Source organism: Pyrgilauda ruficollis, unplaced genomic scaffold, assembly GCF_017590135.1.
Source record: "Pyrgilauda ruficollis isolate IOZ18807 unplaced genomic scaffold, ASM1759013v1 scaffold14, whole genome shotgun sequence".
Classification (NCBI taxonomy): domain Eukaryota; kingdom Metazoa; phylum Chordata; class Aves; order Passeriformes; family Passeridae; genus Pyrgilauda; species Pyrgilauda ruficollis.
The window spans coordinates 7,248,045-7,270,927 of record NW_024512543.1 but is presented as its reverse complement, the minus strand read 5'-3'; the positions used below and the strand labels follow the sequence as shown (position 1 = coordinate 7,270,927).

Sequence of the window (22,883 nt, the reverse complement as noted above, 5' to 3'; positions counted from 1 at the left end):
AACTAATGTTTTCAATAACAAACCTTGGCAGCAGAAGCAAATGTACTTAAGACACATGGACCAGCTGGTACCTGCACAAACAGATAGGTGTGGCCTGTTTTGCTGACCACTCATTTACAGGAGAACATGAAAGCACTAGAGATTCAAGTTCTGTCTCCCCAGCACACACGTACTTCTTGATCCTGCAGATCATGTGGTAGGTGAAAAACATTTTTGAGAGCACTTGCTACATATCTCTTTCTTTTCCCCAGGAAAGCCATCTCTTCAGAACATAAATTAAACCCAAAGCGCATGTCCAGGTCTTGGTGGCATGAACAATTGCTAAGATAAAAACAGACACATATATTAAATATTAACACACCCATATCAATCTTAGGACATTGATCAAAGATAATCTACAGCATCCTTCCCTTCAAACAGGATGATGCAACACGACAGGAACAAGAGAGAATAATTTTACTATTTTTAAAAGCATGAAATTCGTGTCAATTCGTAAGACTAACTAGTGTCATTATTCCTAATTATTGCTAATTGGAAGAAACAATGTACAGTATTTACAAGTTAAAAATATTTAAATAAATATTCTACAATTAAAAGATTGACAAGCTTAGAAAATCCATGGAAATTGTCAAAAGTGAAAGTATCGATTCCCATTTCACAGGGTATTTTCTCATTCAAAATCTGAAATAACACAATTTTCAAAGGCTGGCATATTCAATGCGAGTGAAAATTCTCCTTTAGAGCAACTGGAGTGGGAACGCACCCCCCTGTAGCGGTGAGCCCCTCTGGAGAGGGCGGCCCAGCTTGGCGGAGAGACCGCGGTGCCATGCAGCCCCCGAGGGGCAGGGAAGGGTCGCTGGGCAGGACCAGCCCTGCTGCCCTGTGTGCCCACACGTGCACGGCACTCAGGGGTCACTGCTGCAAGTTCTATGCCACGTCAGCCTTGACTCTAAAATTGTAAGGCACATCTTTTCCCAGAGGAAGATTTCATTGGAGTCTATTTTAAATTTGAGTAAGTCATTGCTTAAGGCCCCACAATTGTAGTTTATTTCCCTGGGCATTTTGGCTCTTCTGCTCACTAATCTCCCTCCTAGCTCTCCCTGCCCTGCTCCTACAAGACATCAATAGGCAAGAGATGGTCGTGGTCAGGTCAGAGCTACATTGCCAAATGCCAGGGGTTTGCTTTTTCTTCCAGTGACAGAACCTCTCTCTTCTACTGAGTCCATAATGTCTATGAAACTAGTAAAGAAATTTAATTATGAGCTTTCTCCATCACCACATTTGGATAAAATCAGACAAATTATTATAACCTTATTTGTAAATGAAGACACACAATGGGAATTGAGTTAGGTGGAGCCGCAAAAGCCAGTTTCTATTGTAAAGCAAGATCCAAACAAACTGTTTCTAAAGTTCTCTGAAAGTAAAATAAATAAGCAGGAAGTGTTTTTCCTGTTGTGGTATAACACTGATTTTCCTGTTATCACTGACCACTTGCTGGTCATTTTGAAATGAATGGCAGAAAACTCTTTTTGAATTAAAAATTATTATTTTCCTTTTATTTCTTAGTCAGACACATACAAAAATGCCAGTTTGCCCAGTTCTGTGTGTTCCATGTAGCCATGGATAACCTGAAGTATCTCCATGTTTACTGATGAGTATTAGCAAGCATGTCTACAGATATCAAATCACAAGTTAACTTGTTTACTTTAGTTTCTACTCAATATGTAGTATAATTAGATTTGACAGAAAGCAAGGTTCATCACCATTGAATATTGACAATAAAGCAAAAAAATAATTCTTAATTCCTGATTAAACTTAATGTTTACATCTGACTATTCTTTTTCTGTCATTGTCAGCTAGCTTTGTTCTTTTTGTGAATTTCAGAGACTGACATTGACCAAAGAAAATATTCTGTGGTCAGAAGGAAAGGGATAATGCTTAAAGAAACACATGTTTATTTTAATGTTTTATCAACTGATTAAAGTAAAATCTTCCTAAGGTTAATTATGTTTTATATATTGTGCATGTATTTTATGTTTTATTATGAGCACATTCTAGTTTTCAGACTGAGAATGCTTGCTTGTATCATTTCCATGTGGCTAAAACAATATCAAAATCAATTATCCAAGTCTTAAGGAATAGAAGAAAATCTCTTACCAAGTTTTTGCTGTCACATTCAAGTCAAATCTTTTCTCCTGGAAAACAAGAATGTGTAATTTTTTAATTTTGAATTTTCTATTTTCCCTTTCTGTCTTGGGGTTGGAGCTTGATTTATAACCCAGCAAGGCCTGGCAATCACAAACTTAAATGTCTGAGATCTTGGCATATATTCCCAAAGGCATTCACTTATCATTAGTGGAACATCCCTCCCTACGGATCCTAAATCCTCCCAGGCTGCAGAAACCATTAAGCATCCTGGTATAAGAGGTTTCCGAGACTCACACAGTAGCTCCCATTTCCTGTAAGACTCACAAGCTTTCTGCAGCATCCTGAATTACCATTTTTTGTGTGCTTTCCATTCTTCATGCTCTAGTACCCAGCACATCTTTGACATCCTGGCCATAGTCTCACAGCGAAGAGACTGCAAAGTCTGCATTTGCTTCTGCCCACACTTTATCCTCTCTTAAAAATCATTATTTCAATCTTCATATTAAGTTACAAAATGTGCTTTGTTCTGAGAGGATATCTTAATGGCTCTTTTAAATCAATAGTCTCATTATATTATTTAAAATACATACCCTATGACTAATATTTTAAGCATATTTCAATATATTGTCCTCTTAAATATATGGTTGACTAAGGACAGGTTTATTGATGTTTTCCTATTTTGTGCCCGAGGAGCAACTTTCAGTTTGGACCTTAAGCAAAAGGGGAGTCAATGAGTCTTTGGGTAAAGAGCGGGGGATGTTCTGAAGGAAATATGGTATTTTCTTACATCCTTGTACATCTCTGTCTCCACTACTGGCACATAATAGAGATTAATACAGCAGGGACAACCTGGCTCTGTGGAGAAAACATCTGGAGAAACAAAGCTCCTGTTTTCTGAAAGTCTAATAGAAAATCAGAACATTCCTGACACTCTTAGTGGCCATCTGGGACAACCTTATGAGGAATGGTTTCTATTTGAGTGACCCTTTATTACCAACACCTGGAATGGATGCTTACCTCTGCAATGGTTGTTTTCCTTCCCATGGGCAGCGAGTTCAGCATCACAACTGGTGAGCCCGTCTCTGTACTGTACCTACAGGACCACTGGGAAAACAACATGCTTTAGGACACAACCAGGAATGGGTTTACCCTCTCTCCTTCCTCCCCCTTTCTTGAGAGCCACTCAAGAAAATCCCTCCATCACTGAGGCCACTCCAACATACAGGGTGGTAGCGCCTCTTCTTTGGCAGCATGACATCCAGCGTTGGCTCCGCGTACTTGATGTAGTGGAACTCGGTGGGACACGCTGGGCTGACGACTCCGTTGGGGCCCAGCACGATATCCTGCGTCCCCTCAAAGGAGCCCTTCACAGTCAGGGAAAGCTCTTTCTCTAAAGCAGCAAAACAAAGATTAATATGATTAACCAGAAAAATATGCTAGCTTGATTAAAAGTGGGGTGCAGGTGGCATAGCTTTGCCCAGGGCAAAGTGGTGGCACTACAGGGAAAAGAGCAAAGTAGATGCTCTTCTGATAGAAAGGGGACTCTGAATATTCCTGCTGTGATATAGAACTGGGATTTCAACTTCATTGTGCATGTAATAGGCCTTGTTAACATATATCTAGATGAGGTCATTGGAGTCTATAACATCCTAATGTGTTTACCTGACATTAACTTCACTGAATACTGTAAGCACTGTGTATTTCCCTAACACATTATATGGAAGGGGCATCTTCTCATAAGTAAGCATGCAACTACTGGTAAATAGATGACAAAGCAATAACCTTACTTGATTTTTGCTTCGTTTTCTCTGCCACTTCAACTTCCAAGCAGCAAAGTTCACGACACTGGGAAAGACAGATTGCAGGATTTTGTGAGAAAGATCATCACATCCCATCCTCATTATAGTGAGCTCTGGACCCCTCAGCTTGGAGTAACTTGGAGTTCTGAATTCCCTCATGTCTCTGGGCTTTTTCACATTAGCTGCTGACTAAAGAAAAGGTAAAGCTTTGGAGGGAGTTGTAGGAACTGTGTGTGACAATGACTTAAGATTGAGCACAGTGAGAGGAATAAATAAAGGAAGAAAATAATTTTCATGATAGTAGCATAAATACAAAGGGTTAAACTAGGAAATAAATAAAGATGTGTCCTGAGAGATCAAGAGTTAGCAGTAGGAAGGGTTTTCTGAAGAAGCATTTCTTTCAGCATTTTGAGGGTTGATTTTTTTTTTTATGGTGCTCACTCTTCTTCAACATAATGTGTTTTTGTACTAGTACCAGAGAAAAATTTTGTGTGTGTGGTGTGGTGAAGTATAGGAAAAATCAGAAATAGGGAAGTATAGGACAAATGGGATATCTCCAATGAAAAGTAAATAAAATGTCCCATTCTGAATGTATCTAAATAGGAAAGAGGAAAGAAAGAGAAAGAACTGGCTGACTGGCTTCTTTAACTCCCACCCTCCATTTCCCTCTACATTAAGGAATCACTTATAGAAAATATCTTGGGACAGACACATACCACCAGCACTCCATTGCTAGCAATCATTTCATGAGGACCAGGTCTGGGAAAGAAAATTAAAAACATGGATATTTTAAAGTTAAGCAAATCCCATTCATCTTTACCCAGGATGTTGCCCTTTCTTCCCACTTAAAAAAACCCAACAGTCTGAGGGGACCCCAGCAAGCGTGTAACAAGCTCCTCTCCTTGCTTGCATGGACTGAGCACTGCTCTGAGGAGACTCATCTCTGTACCAAAGCTGAGCAATGTGTAACATGGTATTTTTATACAGTGCAATCTCATGATCATCTAAAATGGAATCTCCTGTTAGGCAGTCAAATTATTCTCACTGTAATGTGTGAAATAAATGTATTTCAGCTGATACACCAGTATGTCCTTGTTGGGAAGACAGTTATACATATTTGCTGGCATGCAAATATTCTGAGTTGCAGGGGACCCATGAGGATCCACACCAAGTCCAACTCCTGGCCCTGCACAGGAGAACTCCAAGATTCACACCATGTGCCCGAGAGCATTGTCCAAATGCTTCCTGAACTCTGGCAGGCTGGTGCTGTGACCACTTTCCTGGGGAGCCTGTTTCAAAGTGGCACAATGCAGCCAGTACCAATTACATGGGAAAAAACCCAAAAAGCTTTCCAGATCATTCAAGTGAAGTCAGGAGATGGTGTGGAGCAACTTGACTTCTGGCCTTGGCTCTCCAATAGTATAAGAGCTGGCCTTAGCTAGTCACTTTATTTCTGCCATGATTTAGTTACCTTGTGGCAACACAGAAATAAAAATGGTGATTCATGGGTGGCAGGCTGACCATGCTGGAGAAGGAGCCTTACATCCTTACAAGAGTTCCCATCCCATAGTGATCGTGTTAAGCAGAAAGAAAACACAAATGCTAGGATTCAAAGAGTACTGCAAGGGAAAACTGAAGGAATAGGAGATACACTGAAAACCTAACTAGGATGTTTCAACACTAAAACTGTGTCAAATACATAACCTGAAACAAGCAAGGAAAAATAGATAGGCAGGAATGCTCGCACACTCAGAAAGCCTTCTGAAATGTCCCCAGGTAGGTAAATCATATAATTGTAGAATACTTTGGATTGGAAGGGATCTTAAAAGTCATCTAGTTCTAATCCCTTGCCATGGGCAGGGACACCTTTCACTAGACCAGGTTGCACAAAGCTCCATCCAGCATGACCTTGAACAGTTCCAGGGATGGGGCATCCACACAGTTTTCTGGGTAACTGCTAGGTGCATTGCTGAGAGCAGCTAAGCTACAGAACAAGCTAATCCGTCAGCTGTTGGGGACTGCAGCAATAATATAGGACAAGGCTGGAACTTTTTACAGAAATACTCAAAGCATGACATCTAATACTGTTTTTTTGTTTTATCACTAATGATTTTTGCATTTTTAAAATAATTTCTGTATCACTTACGCGACCTCCAATTTGAATTCAACCTCTAGTTCCTCCTTGGCCTGAAAGCAAGAAGAAGATATTAAATGAAGTAGCTACATAATGCTTTGTCCCTAGTCTAAACCCAAGTCCCTGATAGGTAATATTGAAGTTATTGGTTGCAATGAGTAGCCTGTGATAAATACTTCAGACTGGGTGGTCTGAATCAACAATTCAGTCAGATGATTAAATGATTCCCTCCTCGTCTTCTTCTGACTTTACAATATCACCAAAACAACCTATATTTCTTAATGTGAAGCTGCTGCAAAAAAACCAATTTCCAACTTCCTATACTTTCTGAATTCCACCCTTTTCTTCCAACTATTCCTGTCACTGTCCTGCCATGACTTCCTGTACTGGCTATTATCTTGGAAATTAAACACTACACCCATTACTTTACCATAATAGACACAGAACAGTGAGTGATTCAGAATTCGTGTTATGCAACCCCGAGTAAGGCAGTGTTGATGTGTACAAGCTGATTGTGAATGACCTAGTTTGGATACCAGAACCTGTCCCTGGTAGCAAGAAGTTGTATGTGAGATATTTTGCTGATCTCATCCTTAGATCTCAAAGGGAATCAAGATTATTTTTCCCATTTTACATATGGGAAACTGAGAAAGAGTGAATCGTCATCCATTCATAGTGGGATACATACTATGTATGTGTGGGGCAAATTCATTTTTGCCTTTTGGGGTGAAAGTAGACACAAGAAAAGGGGCAGGGGTTTATGAATTATGGGAATTACTCAGGTTATGAATTACATGGTAAAAAATATGCAGATTATTCACCCTGCAACAGCTATATGGCCTTGGTGTTGGCTCAGAGGTAGCTCACAATTAGATCCCTCCCCTACCTACTGCACTGCTTCAGCCCTATGGTCTTTAATAATTTATAAAATATTGCAAAGAAGATTCTCAAATTCAGATTTTTTAGCCAAATTTTTGTGGTTATAATTTGAATGGCAATTAACGTGCTCATTATTGGGATAAGTTATCCATGCCAGGTTTAGAAAGATTTTGAAACTGTTTTGTAACTCTCCACTGGTTTCTCAGTCGCTTTAGATGCTTAGTTGCTCTCACATCTGCGCTAGGCTTGAAGTACAAGATCACTGTTCTTTCAAGTGGAAGTTTAGCAGTATCAAAGAGTGCACAGAGGAGATGGTCATCTGGAGTAGCAAAATCCTCATCATACACTGTGAGCTCCAGCACATTCTGGAAAAAGAGGGAGAAGAATTTGTTATAGTTTCTCAGGCTGGACATCATTAGCTCCAGGCAAAAAGTACTGCTGAGGATGAGCTTGAGAAGAAAAGTTGAGAAATTAAACATCAGCCCCCTTAAAAAATATATACTTGAACTGCATTATTAATTCTTGTTTAGTTAATTTTAATTGCTGTGATGAAATACATTGGCTATGCCTATACAACAGCTTGGGTAACTCCCAGATTCTGTATCCATCTGGCATCAACCTGTAAGAGTCTCTTGTTTTTCTAAAACTTCAAAACCGAGCTCACTTTCTGGCCCTCCTACCTAGCACATTGAACAGACACAGGAACTCTGTCATCTCTGCTGTTAAATGCTTTGAGCAGCCCTTTATCGTGTGCCATCTTTTAAACACTTCTTGGGCACAGTTCAGGAGATACATACATGAAATCTTCAGGTTGCTTCAAGCAGACAACTTTGGCTCCTTACCTTGACCTGACTCTGGATTCTGAAGTAGAAGGTTTCGTTCCACACCGGATTGTCGGAGTTTCTCACGGTTTTAGTGCGTGACCTTTCACACGTCGCAGTCGGCAGCCACAAGGACACGTAGCAATCAGCCTGGCTTACTGGGCAGGGGAGAAAACAATTGTTAATTGGCAAAGGCAGCAGAGCTGCAGGACACTGGAGAGGTTACTGCAGCTACTGGTACCGAAAACAAGCATAAGTTATTTAAAGATAGAAAAGTCTGATGCAATATAACTTTCCAGGATTCCCTCCTGAGAGGGAAAAAGCACTGACCACAAGATGATCTAGAAGAGGAGGCAGCTTCTGTTCTTCCTTGCATGGGTTACAGACAACACTGATATTAAAAAAAAAAATGCTGAGAATTTTTTCTTCTAGTCAGCCACTTCATTTTCTCAGCCAACAAGCTTTCCTGTGCTCATGTGTGCATGCACACACACACACACACAAACCCTGAGCTGCTGTCTGATAAGAGGGCTTGGGACCCTACTCCACTTTTTGAGAACAACTGCAAAAGGTCTTCATCTCTGCCTTGCCCTCAGTGATGTTCTTTGTGAGAGTTTGTGAAAGGAGCTGCAGAACTACACCTGCTGTATGAGATGGCAGAAGCTTCCTCCAGAAGGAGCTCACTGAATTAGACATTGGAATTTAACTGCCACTAACTGCCACTAACAGGAAGAAGGGGGACCAAGTCTCTCTCCCAAAAGGCACCAGGAGAAAGTTAGTTAAGGATTTTACATCCCCTTTCTCACAGGCACCTAAATTAAGGTATATCTCAAACAGCTACAGACAAAACTGCCATTTACTGTGTTTCTTCTTGGAGGTTATGCAGGTAACCTATGTAGGTACTTTGGGTCCTTGAAAACCTCTCTAATGTAGACGTCAACAATAAAACGATCAGCTATTATGTAATGCAAAAGGTAACTAGCTTTGAGAATGGATGTCCTGTGATGTGAGACTTTTGAGAGAGACAAGTAATGGCAGCAGTAAATGGAGAAGATCCTCCAGCAGCAGGTAAGGACTATGCAGGCAGAGCAAGGAACAGGAGCTTGTACACCGACCTGTGGGGAAAAGCAAAATCTTGCCTGTCTGCAATAGGACCTTTTTCTCTTCTTCTTTTCTTTGCTTCTCCACCAGGTTTTGCCCCATGTCACCCTACAGCTACTGACTCTCTCAAACTGGTTGGAGGCTGCATTTCGTGCTGTTGAAAGTGTTCAAGAAGCCTTGCTGCTTTTCTGTCCAAGTGAGAGGGAAAAAAATCCGGAATTGCTTCAAAAATTATATATGAATATAGACATATAGGTCAATAGACACCACAATTGTTGGTTTTCAACTTTTTAACATTACAATGCAGAAACAACAACAACAAAGTTTAATTCTGTCAACTGTTTTTTCTAAAAAAAGTTGTTGAGAAATCAACATATTCCTACTGAGTAAAAAAAGAATTCCTCCACTGGAGAAGTTTGTTTGGAAAACATTGAGTAGGCCCTAGCCTTCTGCCTGTCTTGCTCTATTGCCTTTAAAAATGAGATTCTGACAGCAATTTCACTGTACTTGTCTAGAGCCATATCATCTGCTTTAATTCTACCTTCCCACCACTCTTGTTTCTTAGCCTCCTTGTGGAAAATGAATCCTTATTCACCTTCTTTGCCTCTTCCTTTTTGTAGCAAGAGCTTCCATGTCCTCCTCAATAACTTCACTTTCACTCTTAAGGACTGTAGACTATTCAGTCCCTCTAGATGTAAAAGTTGTTTCAAGTTATTTTGTTTCCTCAAGTGTTTTTAATTTTTTTTAAATCTGGGAAATTCCATGCAGACAATACTGCTTTGAGGAATTTTGAAACTGCAAAAATATGTATTTGAATATATCTGGATAATCTAGAAGTAATGCTACTGATTTTAAAATGCATTAAAGGTGATTTTTTGTAACTACTATATGACTTTGGCTTTATCATTCAAGACCAATGACTGATGGCTGTTTGGCTGGCAAGTACTTTATTCTGCTGATGTGATTCATCATTTCTGTATATCTTAACTGTACTTTGAGATACAAAGCATATCAAGCAATCCTTAATTATATGAGTAGATGCAGCCAAACTAGTCAGCTGTGTATTTAATGCAAAATGTTGCCTCAGTTCTGCTTGCACAATCTGTTTCTACAACCTCATTATTTGCCTTGCTGCCTGACATGCAGAAGATCTGAGATGAGTTCCTGATGAGGCCTTTTTGTGTTCTTGCTTCACCACACATGTGCCACAGCCATGGACCAGGAGGGAGGTGCAGAGCACACAGCCCAGTGATGTGACTTAGGATACAGCTGTTTTCTGCCTCACTCAGAACTGTGACACAGGGGAGTCCTCTGATACATCTTCCAGAAAAATGGGACAAGCACAAGGTAAGACAGGAATGGTACTACATGGTAAATCCAGATCTTTGTCTCTCAGAAAAATCTTTCCTGACTCTTCATGTGCAGGACATTATAGAGTCAATCACTGCTGCTCACAGCGAAACAGGAGAATCAAGAGAATCGTGAGGGTTACATCATTTCCCTTCCAAGCTCACTCAAACTAATTTCAGCATCCTTTCATGGGTAGTCACATAGCTCTATTTACTCAAACAAAACAAACTGTTAACTTGTCTATTTTGTGTGGAACACCTGTCCACAGCACACATGTGGATAGTCCATGTTCTTTTACAAAACAGTGGTGTTTTCCTTTCCAACTTACTCCCCTTCCCACCACTTTCCTGCCACGTGACTCACACTCTTGCTCAACTGTAAGTCTGCTGCAGAAGCCTTAGAAAGGACCAAGCATCCAGCCCTCAGTTAGTATGTTTATTTAACTGTTCTCAGGGTAATTAATGATGGCATTAGCCTGCGCTCGTAATGATTGTGAAAAACTTTTTCCTGTTCAATTCCTCTTTGTCAGAATCAAGACAGGATGTTGAAAAAGTTTGCTCCTCCCAGCCACATTTCCCAAGGGGCTACAACCCATCAGCAGAATTACCCCTTGTTTTTGAAAACATGGAATGGAGTCTTTAATCTACCTCTGTCAGAAACTCTCCTTTCTTTGGCAGAAAGTACTTATTCCCAAAAATACATTCAAGTCTTGAAACCAGTCAGAAAGCACAGGGAGAACAATGGAACAACAGCAAGCAGCAAGGACTGGTTTATAACAATTAGTTTACATAAACACTGGGTTATTTCAGAAACACTAAGAAAAGGTTGTTACACAATTAAAAAAGATATAATTTGCCTGTTTCCTGAGTTACCACTAAGAATGGAGACACTTACAGGCATCCACTCGCTGGAGATTTCTCATCCGGATGATCCTTACAGTCAACAGGTAGCAAGGAGAGGATTCTATCTAGAGAGGAACAGTAAAAGGGGGGTCTGAATAAGCCTTTGGTGGGAAAAAATTTCAAATGTGCAAACTGATTGGGTTCCACAAAGCACAAATACAGTTAGTAAAACACGGGCCAATTATCTCACTATTTTGCAGAATGAAGCTTCTGCTGTTAAAAATGTCTTAACATTTTATATATTTCACTGTCTTTTTGCTTTGTTACGCTGAGGTTCCAGATTGCTCATCAGAGCAGAAAAGACTGTGAATTCCAAAAAGGAATAAATCCCTGACAACTTACACAGCCTGTGAGATGCTTGCAAAACCTTTCACTATGAAATTGCTGAGTTTGGGCTACAACATAACTACAGTAAGTCTCTTGAACAGATTAAATGCACTGGTGGGCACCATGATGAAGTTGTCAAAATGCCATCAGTCTTAGTCAGAGTTACAGTCAACCCCCCTAGTAACCACCCATATGGTCCCACAACATTGAAAAAAAAATGCTGTGGAGAATATCTGTTGCTGTGGACTCCCATGGGATAAACCCAAAGTACCACTTTTTAAGAGTGTTTTTCTGCTTCAGAAACATCGTTTCACTGCAATTTACAATTGTACAAGAAAAGGAGTAATAGTAATGTAAACTTTAGTAAATCACAACTACAAGATAAGCCAATGACTGCAAATTGTTTCCAGAGGATTTAGGATCCAAAGATTTAGCTATGGAGCTAAATTGCCTTTGGAGAAAAATAAAGCATACTACCTTCCTCTAAAAAAACCATGAAGACTGAAAGTGCTAAATTTCCTTTGTTCCCTTTAAATATCTTGGCCTTAATCTTCTATAAAACAAGTCTCTCCAGGTTTTGTGGCTGCAGGGACCTCTTCCTATTTATTATTAGAAGACAAATGTGAGTTCCTTCTTCTAAGGAACACGATTTCCTGCTGGCTCATTCCATAAACCTGTCTCTGGCTCAGAGCTATCTGCATAAGGTTATTTTGACCAAGCCAATAAATAAATCAGCATTTCCTGTGGCTGTGACACATGGTTATTTCCTCACACTTCTAGAAACATTTCCACCTGCATAAGTGGTTACAGCAGAGCCCCACAAATCATTCTTTTTGACAACTGCTATTTTTATAAACAGGTTTCCTCTCATTTAGAAGCATCCTTCTATTTCTATAGCACTTCAGAGACTTCCTATAACCATTATAAACAACCAGACAAAATAGATGTTAAGACAGAAACTGTAAGAACCTCACTTAAACCCATTTTTTTTTCTCAAGAGAACAGAGCAAAAGGGTCTTATTTACAGATGGACAGATAATTATGCCTCTTTCATCACGACAAATTACTTTTCCAATATGCGACTAGAATCCTCTATTCTCTCCTCTAACATATCATGTTATGTTAAAATCTTTTTACAGAGCTCTTAAAAACCATTGCTGTTTCCACCCCTCTTATAGGTATCTCAAGAAATTGATGGCTTTTTTCTTTTTTTAGTGCTTCTACTTGAAGTTCAACCAACAAAATCTATTTACCTTCTATTTTAATTGTTCTCAAAAGAGAAAAATCCTTACAGAAGCTACAAAATTGGCAGACAACTGGTGGAAGGACATGTCCTCAGAGCTACCCCATGCAGACACTGGTTCAGATTTTAGAAACAGTATAGCCATGTTAATACAGTTCTACACCCTGTTAATTTACCCTTATTCTCAGCTGGGTAATTAGCAAAGTGGATCACCACACTCACATGTTAGGAATTAGCTTAGGCACCCCAGCATATGCCCTGGAAGGCAGAAACTCATTGTTCCTTAGGTTCTGCATAAACATGGGCGAAATTGTCGAAGGCATTTATCTCCAAAGATTGTGTAAGGTGCTGCCAGCTCCTGGATCAGCTCTAGCAACACTTCCACTGACAAGAGGCATTGCTTGAGTGAGAATCAATGAATTCATTATTTGCAAAACAATTTGTGATTCTTAGATAGGAGAAAACTTGGGGGGGTTTTGGTTTTTTTTTTTTAAAGGAATATTAGATGGTTTCTGCCATCTGATCACCTTCTTCCTGGTTCCTATGCAATGACTTTCTAACAAGTTAGCTAGATTTTCCCTATCTGGCATGGGGAAATCAATTCTCAGAGACATAGGACTCACAAAAGGATTTACTGAAATTTTACTGAAAAAAAACCTCAAAAAAAAAAAAAACAAACAAACAGTGGCTTAACAGAAGCTACAGTAATCAGGACCTGTGCTTGCACTTGGGGAGAAGCAGATGCCAGCAGGCAGTTACCCCAGGAAAAGGCAGGAGCCAGGCGTCCTGACAGCCCCGGCACCTGCCCGTGGCGCTAGCAAAGACAATGGGGAGGGTGCAATTCACCCGGTGATCAGGCCTTGCCAGCTCTTCTGCTCCCTGGAGGATTTGCTATTTTAATTAATTTCGGTAGCATCTTAAACAAAAGAAATGCATTTAAATAGCAGTTGGGACAACTACAACATGATGTACCAGGGTCTAGTTATAGAGACAAAGAAAATAGCAGTCATGCATGTATAAAACAAAAGACAGGGGTTCTGTTATTCTGTTTGCTTAACACCTATTATGATATTTTTACCAAAAAAACCCCAAAAAAACCTGCTGTTTGGTAATGAGGTTCCATATACGGAGAGGTTTCCACCACAGCAACTTGTCAGCTTGTCTTCAATCTGGTGTTTCCCAGCTTGTGCTCATGTGTGTGTAACATGCAGTATGCATGCAGTACAGCGCTCTGAGGTGCCAGTGCATGAGTAGGCTGTACAGTGCTAGTTTCTCTGAAGTCCCAGGGAAATGAAGTTTTACTGGGATTCTCCAAACAGCAGGTCCATCTAATGTAAAACAGACCTCATAGTCTCTTCTTCCGATGTTATTGCTCTTCCCATAAAAAAGAGCAACATGGTATGACACTTGGCACTAAGTTACTACATTGGTATAAGAAAGGAATTCCTTCGTCATGTGAATGATGCCCACTTTCTCCCAGATGAGGAGTAAGAATTTGAAAACAGACATTCTCTCTCATGAGCACTCTGGTGATGCAGGCTGTCTGCATTCCTGGAACATTTGTGCCTCTGCAGCCTCTTTAAAGTCATGCTTATATTCAGATGAAGGTATGTGTGGCATGCATCCATCTCAAGAAGCACTGCTGTAAATTACTCCACTAGTTTAGCTGTGTAATACATCCTGTCACAAGTGGCTGTGGAGCTCTAAAATGGCAGGACTCCTTAATGATGAGGCAAGAGTCCATGAGACCAGAGGGTGACTCTACTTCTTTACCTTTTTGTATTTTTTTTTTTCAACTTGCTTTTCTCTCAGTAGCTTTCTTTCTTCAGCCTTTAGGCTTCCTCATCTAACAGACTCTGCCAGCATGGACAACTGCTAGCTACATCTTTCCAGCTTGTGATATCAATAGTATGAACATTCAGCCCTTCACTTATTGTAGACTACTCCAGTCACACAATTCCACAACAGTACAGTCAAATGTGTGCTGAGTGAATGCTTTTAAGGTTTTTTTTTTAGTGTTAGATGCTTGGTTTAGCATAGATGTTCCATCAGGTAGCGGAATATTGTAGCTGCCTCTTCAAAGCAGAGTCCAGTCATCCAACAACACAGACCCAGAGAAGAGAACTTACTTTTGAACCTTCAGGAGCAGTCAACATGTTCTCAGACTTGATTATTGCTGTTTTTAGATTGGTATTTATTCCAAAGCAGTTATAAACTAACAGAAGAATAATGCAGAGATCCTGAAATTCATATTCAGTTTGTGTGTGTGAAAACTGTATCATCACCAATAAGCAGGTATCCTCCAACCAGATATTCAGCTGCTGATTTTCTACATGAAATGTGGAATGTGTTCCACCTGGTCTCATGAGTAGGTGGTCTTTGTCATGCTAGGTGCAAAACTGTGATGAGGAAGCAAAGAAAACTATGTGCATCAGTGTGCTGGTACTATTACCTATACCAGTGCAACTGCACTGCATAATATTCCACAAACCATCCTACAAAGATCAGACAAGATTTAAAAATACCTCTAGCACAATCAGTTTACTTTTACAATGACTGGAAAAGCCATTTCTACACACCAACTTGAAAAAACATGTGTCATCTATGGAACCCATGAAAAAAAAACTTCATCTCTATCCACACATTTTTCCTGCAATCACCCAGTAATAATTCCTCTATGTGTTCCTATGTCATCTACTAGCTCAGCAGCTTTTCCTGGCAAAGATCAATTCCTTGCCTTGTCTAAGGTATTCCTGCATTGCTGGCCTGGAAAAGCATTCTGCTGAGATGAAATCACTCCCAGGATGTTGCAGGGCACTCCTTTCTTCACCTCCAAGTGCTAATTTAACTAGATGGTAGCCAGAGACCAAATCATTCCCTGCTGATGGTGCATCTAGAGCTGGTGGTGTGTCAAAGTCTATCTTCAGCTGTCGGAGAGTCAGGTCTCCCTAAAGAGTGTGAGTTTTTTACAGTTGCAGTCAGGATGCTTCAGGCTGTGAACATCACTCACCAATCCCTGCCCCAGCTTGCTACAGCCATGGGATGCTGTGGGATGTGCTGGGATACCCCATGGCAGGCTCCCCAGACCTGCTGCTCTTGGCCACCTCTCTGAAGTTCTTCCTCATTCTTGACAAAATCAGGCTCCAGGATGAAAAAGATGCTTTAATTGCTTCCTTCCTTCACCTCCTCCAGGCTGGGGAGGGCACCTCAGCTGAGGGCTGTGGGGCTGTGCGTGGGCATGCTGGTGATGCTGATGATCACTGCTGCCGCAGCAGTGCTTTCTACCAGCTGTGTTTCATGGGTTTTATTAGTAACATTTCTTCTTCTGATCAGACCACCCTTTCATGACGAGTAGCAGAAGTCTTGGTTGGATACCAAAGAATTTAAAATGCCAACACCCAGATGGAAAAGCCTTTTTCAGGCACACAGCCACAGTAACCCTGGTTCCAGCAGGGAAAAATTCTCCACATCCAGAGGAGCATGACAGGTATATGCAAGGTCATAAGAATTGTATCCTTCAGATTATTGCTTCCTCATACATATATTCATCATGGTACTCAGAAAAATTTGGAGGAATGAGACTATGCACAGTATACTGTGCTTGAAAGACATTCCCAAAACCCCAAAACTTCAAATACTGATCAACATAAGATGGATACTTTCACTGCACAGTGGTCCCATAAATGCAGAGATGTATAATTATGTTTAATAAATACAAACATTATTTATTATTTCTAATACTTATTATATAAATCTGCAGAGATGTTTTATTTGATTGATAACTCAGGCTAGTTGCATAGTCCTTTCAGTACTGTTAACATTACCTTCACCTTTTAGTGTTTGCAGATGTTTAACAATCAGACTTCTTCAGATTTTGAAAAATAGGTCTATTTGAAAACTTCAACTGTTCAACTGCATGTTCAAAATTATTTGTATGTAAGACTGTATCCAGAGCAATAGGATAGTCCATCTGTAAAAAAACCCCAGTGCCCTTCTATAGTGCTCTGCCCTCCCTAAGTAGAACAAATATGACAGAAAGAAACTAGGCTAAGCATGAACCATCTGAGGGTTGAGACTCTTTACACCTAATTCCAGATAGCTGTAAAATTAGTGTTTATGTCTAACAGCTGTTGAACATTTCTGGATTCTCATCCTAAGGTAGATATTACCACAGGACATACATCACACTGTGAAAATCTCTCTTTCTGACTACTGATTCTCAAGGACATTTGTAGGGCTATCTCAGGTACAGATGTTTTGCATTTTTGATGTCAAATATGGATTAGACAAACCATATTTCAAACTTTTGAGCTGATGGGAAGTGGCCCCACTTGATTCTGTGAGGTTCATTTTTGAAGTGGGAGGTGTGCTGGAACATGTAATTTCAGCAGTCTGTATTTTAGGCAACCCCATACCAACACTTAGGGTGGCAGAGGAGGCACCTGGGCTCAGTCAGCTTCTGCAGCTGAGCAGAGCTGCTGGAGCCATGCTGCTGCAAGCACTGTGGGGCTGGGGGTGCCTCAGGACTAGACTCCTGCCTTTCCAGTGGATGCTGAGCCTGGGGCTGGAGCTGCTCCTGACAGCAGGGTCTGGCCCCTGTGGGAGTCCAGGAGCCCATGCCAAGGAGCCTGGTCCCAGCCCTCCTGCCTGCCTCAGCTCCTGCCCACATTACCGAGCCCAACCTGCACCAGAAGCAGATGTCACATCTTGCTCTGCAGTGTGGCAGCTCCCCGCCCTTCCCATGATCTCAAGAGCTACTTCCAGCTTCCAAAACACACAGGAACCAGAGCTCCTGTTTTGCACAAGGGTGAGAGCTTAACTTGTCCCTCTTCTGTTTAAGGGCTGCAGCTGTCCCAGCTGCACAACCCTGAAAGAACAAGGAGCCCATGTCTGGTAGGGAAATGAGGTTTGACTTGACCTGAGATATGATGCGTCTTAGCCTTATTAAAAGATGGCTCATGGTGAATTTAGAACTATGCATCCAATTGTTCCCCTCCCCTTCCCTCACACACATTATTATATGAGACCTGCTGCAATCCTCAAATATTTTGGTACAAACACTGATGTCTAAAATACCAGAGCTGGCTCTGCCTGTTACCTTAGCATGGGCTTAAGTACCAGCCAAGGCCCAAATAATACAGATTTCTTAATGCAGATAAAAATCATCATGTTGGTGTAAAGACACATGCAGTTGCTGGCAAAGGTTTCTAACAGACAATCCCTCTGAGCAGACAGAGACCCTCATATTTAAGTCTTCTGGTAGTTTCAGTGATGAAAAATTAATATTTGAGAAAAAATTAGGAGGAAAGAAAAATATATATGTATGCATCCTTTACATGAATGAATGATTGTTGGTGTAGCCAAATAATGATCATGCAAGTGCATAGACTGGAGTGTGAAATTCTGAACACAGACAAAAACAGTGCCTCTGTAACCACATGAAAAAACAACTTAGTCCATCACCAATGCATTGTCATGAATTTTGTAATTTTATAATGTAAAAAGTAATCCTTCAGTGTGAGACAGGACCAATATAGTGGTCCTGGTTATGGATATATCAGATGATTCTTTTGGTCTGCTACTGTCACATCTGTCCCCTTGAAATTTCATGACCCTTAAATATCTTTGATCTAAGTCTATATCCTGAGCACACTATGGAAAAACAAACACATCACCATGTGGGATTAAGAAATGGAGACAAGAAGTTACTTGTCATATGTATAATTATCCTAAGTAATTATAACCCAGGAGCTCGTATCTTTTTTCTTTCTCTCATTGTGCTTTAAGTTCCTGACCCCTTGTAAGGAAGAGATATTATACCAAAAATTGATCAATAGTTTTTTTCTGCCTTTTTTTACTATTTACAGAATTCTTCAGCCTAGATATGGTCCAGAATATTAGTATCTTCCCAGGCTGGAGATACCAGACATTGTAACTGAAATATTTGCAAGATGAAATGTCACAAAGAGCCTAGATTTATTACATAATATATCCTATGAAAATACAGTATAATCTTTTAACACTACTATTTTTTTTTAATAGTAATAATCCTCATACTGGGAAAACACAGTAGCTAAATCTTGAAGAGTGCATGTGAAAAAACAAAAAATACTGTGAATGTGAATAAGAATTTGTTTAAATTTGTGAGCATCCAAATTGCAGCAGAACTACACAGCTTATCACAAAGCTCACCTATCTGCCTGTTCACAGAGTGATTTTAGCCTTCAGACAAAACTCCTTTTCAGCTTAATTTTGCCTCAGTAGAACTTGTCTGCATTGACTATAGTGCAAATTTTCACAGAATTATCTGCCTCAGAAGCAGGCACTTCATGGGGCAAAATTGTTATATGAATCACTCAAACTTGTCCATTGACAGATAGGAAATAATGCCCAGACTCATCACACAGTAGCAGAATGAAAACTCCCATCAAAACCAGTAAATTCTAACCGAAAAAAAACTTTGACTGGAACTCATGCCCCAGAAATAGCCCTAGCACATTCAAGCATCACTCCTTTTACAGAATCCCACTTCAGTTTCTTTCCTGATAGAGCACAGAAGTCATAAAAGATCAGGGTTCAATAATCTAGGACTCCCTCATAAATTGTGAGGATGGAGATCATGGTACCAAAGCATTGCAGCAGAGCATGTCTCACTGTTACTTTTGGCCCTTTCAGTTACAAAAAGCATTGTGGAACAGAAAGCTCACCAGTGGATTTCTTCTACAAGTGAGACATTAAAATACTAAATATTCAGCCTGTTCCAAAGAAAATGTAACAGAGGAATAAAACAAACAATTAAGGAAACTGAGCCACCTGGTCTACTTGAAGGTGTCTCTGCTCATTGCAGGAATTTGGAACAAGATGACCTTTAAAGGTGGCTTCCAACCCAAAACATTCTATGTTCTATGAAAATTATAAACATAAGAGGAATAAAATGATTCAAGCAATAAATTTAGGGGCATTTCCCTGGTAACACTCAAGTTGCTGCCATCATTCTTTATCCACCTGAGCTTTCTCCCCTTTTGAGAAAAACAAAACCCTTAGCTCTCTTTGGTTCTGAATTATCTTGTTAATACCTTGAAATCACCTTGGTCTGGCCCAGTACCATCGTCTTTCCTTTTTTGCCATTCACCATCTCCCAAGGAACCAAGGCCTGAGCTTCCATCCTGAAGAAATGAAGAAAGAAACAATAAATGATAATGTTAAAACAACAGCAGCAGCATTATCAGGATAGATAATTTATTTCTACTTGCAACAATTTATGATGAAACCTTGATTAGAAGGGCTGCTGGTTACACCCAGCTGTGTTACTGCATTCAGATTAATGAACAAACCACCACATGTTTTGGTACACACTGGCACAAAGTCCATGTCAGGGGTACCCTTTCAATGAGAAAATGAAGGAAAACCATCACAGCTCTAAGGTTCCTAGAAGGTGTCTCTATCCAGTAAAAAAGGTTTTGCTTTTTGTTTTGAATATGATCTTTTGCAATATGCTCTTACCAATATTAAAGTTTAAAATACCCTAGAACATCTGTGATTTTGAACACAGAATGCGAAACACTGCAGTTGCAAAATTTTAAATCAAATGCTTCAATCTTTTTCAGGAAAGAGAAGTTCCAAAATACTTCTACAATGTAGGGTGCTCCCTTTGGAAGCACTTCATAGAGCACCATTAAAGGACAGTTTCTACAAAAAAATGTTGAAGATGTTCCGCTTCTATGTCCAAAGCTCTTCCTGAAGTGATGTGCCTTCATCCAGTCAGGGAGCACACAGAACAATGCGTAATGTACTACATTTAAAACTAAATGCAAATCTTGAAATAATGCTGAGAATGCAAAGCAAAATGAAAAATTTCAGAACAAAAAAGGAAATGTGTATGTGAAATTCAATTCTCTATTCCTGGTCGCTATCCTGTCCTTATCCCATTATCAACAACAAAAAAAAATGAGTTTGACACATTATTATACATGTCAAAATCTTGCTATTTATACAGAAATAAGAAACTTTTAATAAAAGTAGCATTTAATTGCAGAAGAAAAAAAGCTGACAATTCAGTCCCCTGAAGAAAGTATCTCCCCTGTTCATTTTTTCCCCTTTCTTATCTTTTTCTGTCCTTATACTACTTTGACTTCTCTCATTTTGTCTATGAAAATGAGATCTTTGCCTCCAGTGGATCCAGAAGGAGTTTTTCCACTGACAGCCTTGAAGAGAAAATTTCACCCTAAACTCCTTCAGGCAGAGGAACTGTTGTATAGTCCAGTCAGACAGCAGATTTGCACACTAGCTTGAATACAAACACACTCACAAAGCGGATTTTGTTTTCTGTCAAATGCAGAGGACCTTAAGTGAGACTTTAAAGCTGTTTTCTTACCCCTAGTGCATTTGATGGTATCATGGTCTTCCCTTTATTCATGTAATACAGGGTTTCTGGCAGCTCCATGGGCTGCAATTCTTGAGACATATTTGCAGCATATACTTCTGGCTCCTCCATGGGCAGGAATCCTTTAGACATGTTTTCAGGACATTGTCCTGGCTCCTCCATGGGCAGGAGCCCTTTAGACATGTTTTCAGGCTCTACTCCTGGCACCTCCACGGGCAGCAATTCCAGAGATATATTTTCAGGCTCTACTCCTGGCACCTCCGTGGGCAGCGGTTCTAGAGACATATTTTCAGGATTTCCTCCTGGCACTTCAGTGGGTAGTGATTCCAGAGACACGTTTTCAGTATCTGCTCCTGGTACCTCCACTGGCAGCACTTCCCAAGACATGTTTGCAGGATGTACTCCTGTGGGAGTCAATGACTTGTTATTTTATAAAATTACCTGAGGCCCCACCCATCTCATCTCTCTAAGCAAAGGACTCCCCTCCCACTGCGAAGGCAGTGGAGCGCTGAGGATGGACTGCTCCAGGGAAGGACCTTGCAGCACAAGCAGCACAGCCAAAAGGAATGTGGTACCTTCCTCTGGCGGGGAGCCTCTCCCAGCCAGCGCCTGTCCCACAGGTCCTGCACTGCTGCCACCCTTTTCTGTGTGTGGAGGCTGCTGCCACCGAGGCCTGCTCCTTCAAACCCACTTCTTCCCTGCCCTGAGGCAGGGGGAAACTGGACCCTGAAAGAGGCCTGCACATGTAAATAACTGGCAGTGACTTCTCTGCATGCTGGCACGGCCCTGTGCACTTTGGTCAATGTCTCCCCACAGGCAGGGCACCTGAGCTCAGTGCCTGCAGAGGGACAGAGCCCTGTGCCGCAGGGTAAGCCTGGAGATGGCATCCCTGCTGCCTGGCAGGTCACTGCATGGGCATGCAGCTCCCAGCTCCTCCTGGGCTGCTCCCGTTCCCTCTTCCCAGGGGAGAGAGACCATGGTGTGGGTGCAGGGACAGGGCTTCATTTTGAGAGGTGATGACAGGCTGGGAACAGCAGCACCAGGGTGTGACAGGACAGAAGGGGAGAAGGACACTTCCAGAGGGTAGCAGAGGTCTTGAAGTCAATGCCTATGGCTCCAGGCATGACCCAGGACCACTGCTGCATCCAGCAATACCTTAAATCTAGCAAAAGAGGCACAAGGAAATATGTAATAGCTGTGCAAAGCAGGTAAGAGTTATGTTTTTATACATTTTCCAGAGAAAGGCAGTTGAACTTTAAATGACAACTGTGGGAAACTCATGTCACGATGAATGGAATACATGATCAAGTGGTTAAGTTTTATCACTTTTATTTTACAGAGATTTGTTCAACCAAAGGACATGAACAAAAGAGCAGATGAACATCTCCAGGCTCACCCAATGGAAATTACCATCTTCAAACACAGAAAAACAAATGAATAACAAACTAGAAGCTCCAGTAACAGTAGGCTTTGTCATAGCATCTGCATTCCCAGCATGAAAAGTAGCTCTGGCCACACTGGAAGTACAAGAGCATCTTTTGGCCTCAGGTCATAGACACTCTGAGCTGCATCCTGGAGAACTCCTTCTGCAGTTCTTTTAGAGAACAACAGTCATTCAGAGGTTTCTTTTTGATGTTTGGGGGGGTTTTTTGTTTGTTTTGGTTTTTTGTTGGGTTTTTTTTTTTTTTCTCCTTTAAATCTGGTCAGAAAAGAAGACCTGGTTGACCTTGGAAAACCTGCCATGAGATACTAAAAATACGAGGATACTTCTCATTAGAGCGTAACAATTTTGCCAG

General features: G+C 40.8%; 1 protein-coding gene across 1 annotated transcript in view; it reads right to left on the bottom strand.

Moving 5' to 3' along the window:
• Positions 1-21,474, bottom strand: part of LOC121349505 (cytosolic phospholipase A2 epsilon-like) — a 31,449-nt gene extending 9,975 nt beyond the window's left edge. Inside the window, exons 1-12 of the mRNA XM_041460018.1 lie at positions 21,079-21,474; positions 19,781-19,870; positions 11,127-11,199; positions 7,803-7,939; positions 7,194-7,325; positions 6,094-6,134; positions 4,664-4,706; positions 3,936-3,993; positions 3,372-3,538; positions 3,166-3,252; positions 2,158-2,195; positions 174-321 (exon numbers count right to left, since the gene is read on the bottom strand). Of these exons, the coding sequence (XP_041315952.1) occupies positions 174-321; positions 2,158-2,195; positions 3,166-3,252; positions 3,372-3,538; positions 3,936-3,993; positions 4,664-4,706; positions 6,094-6,134; positions 7,194-7,325; positions 7,803-7,939; positions 11,127-11,199; positions 19,781-19,870; positions 21,079-21,474 (1,410 nt within the window). The remainder of the gene's footprint in view (positions 1-173; positions 322-2,157; positions 2,196-3,165; positions 3,253-3,371; positions 3,539-3,935; positions 3,994-4,663; positions 4,707-6,093; positions 6,135-7,193; positions 7,326-7,802; positions 7,940-11,126; positions 11,200-19,780; positions 19,871-21,078) is intronic.
• Between the last annotated feature and the right edge of the window lie 1,409 nt (positions 21,475-22,883).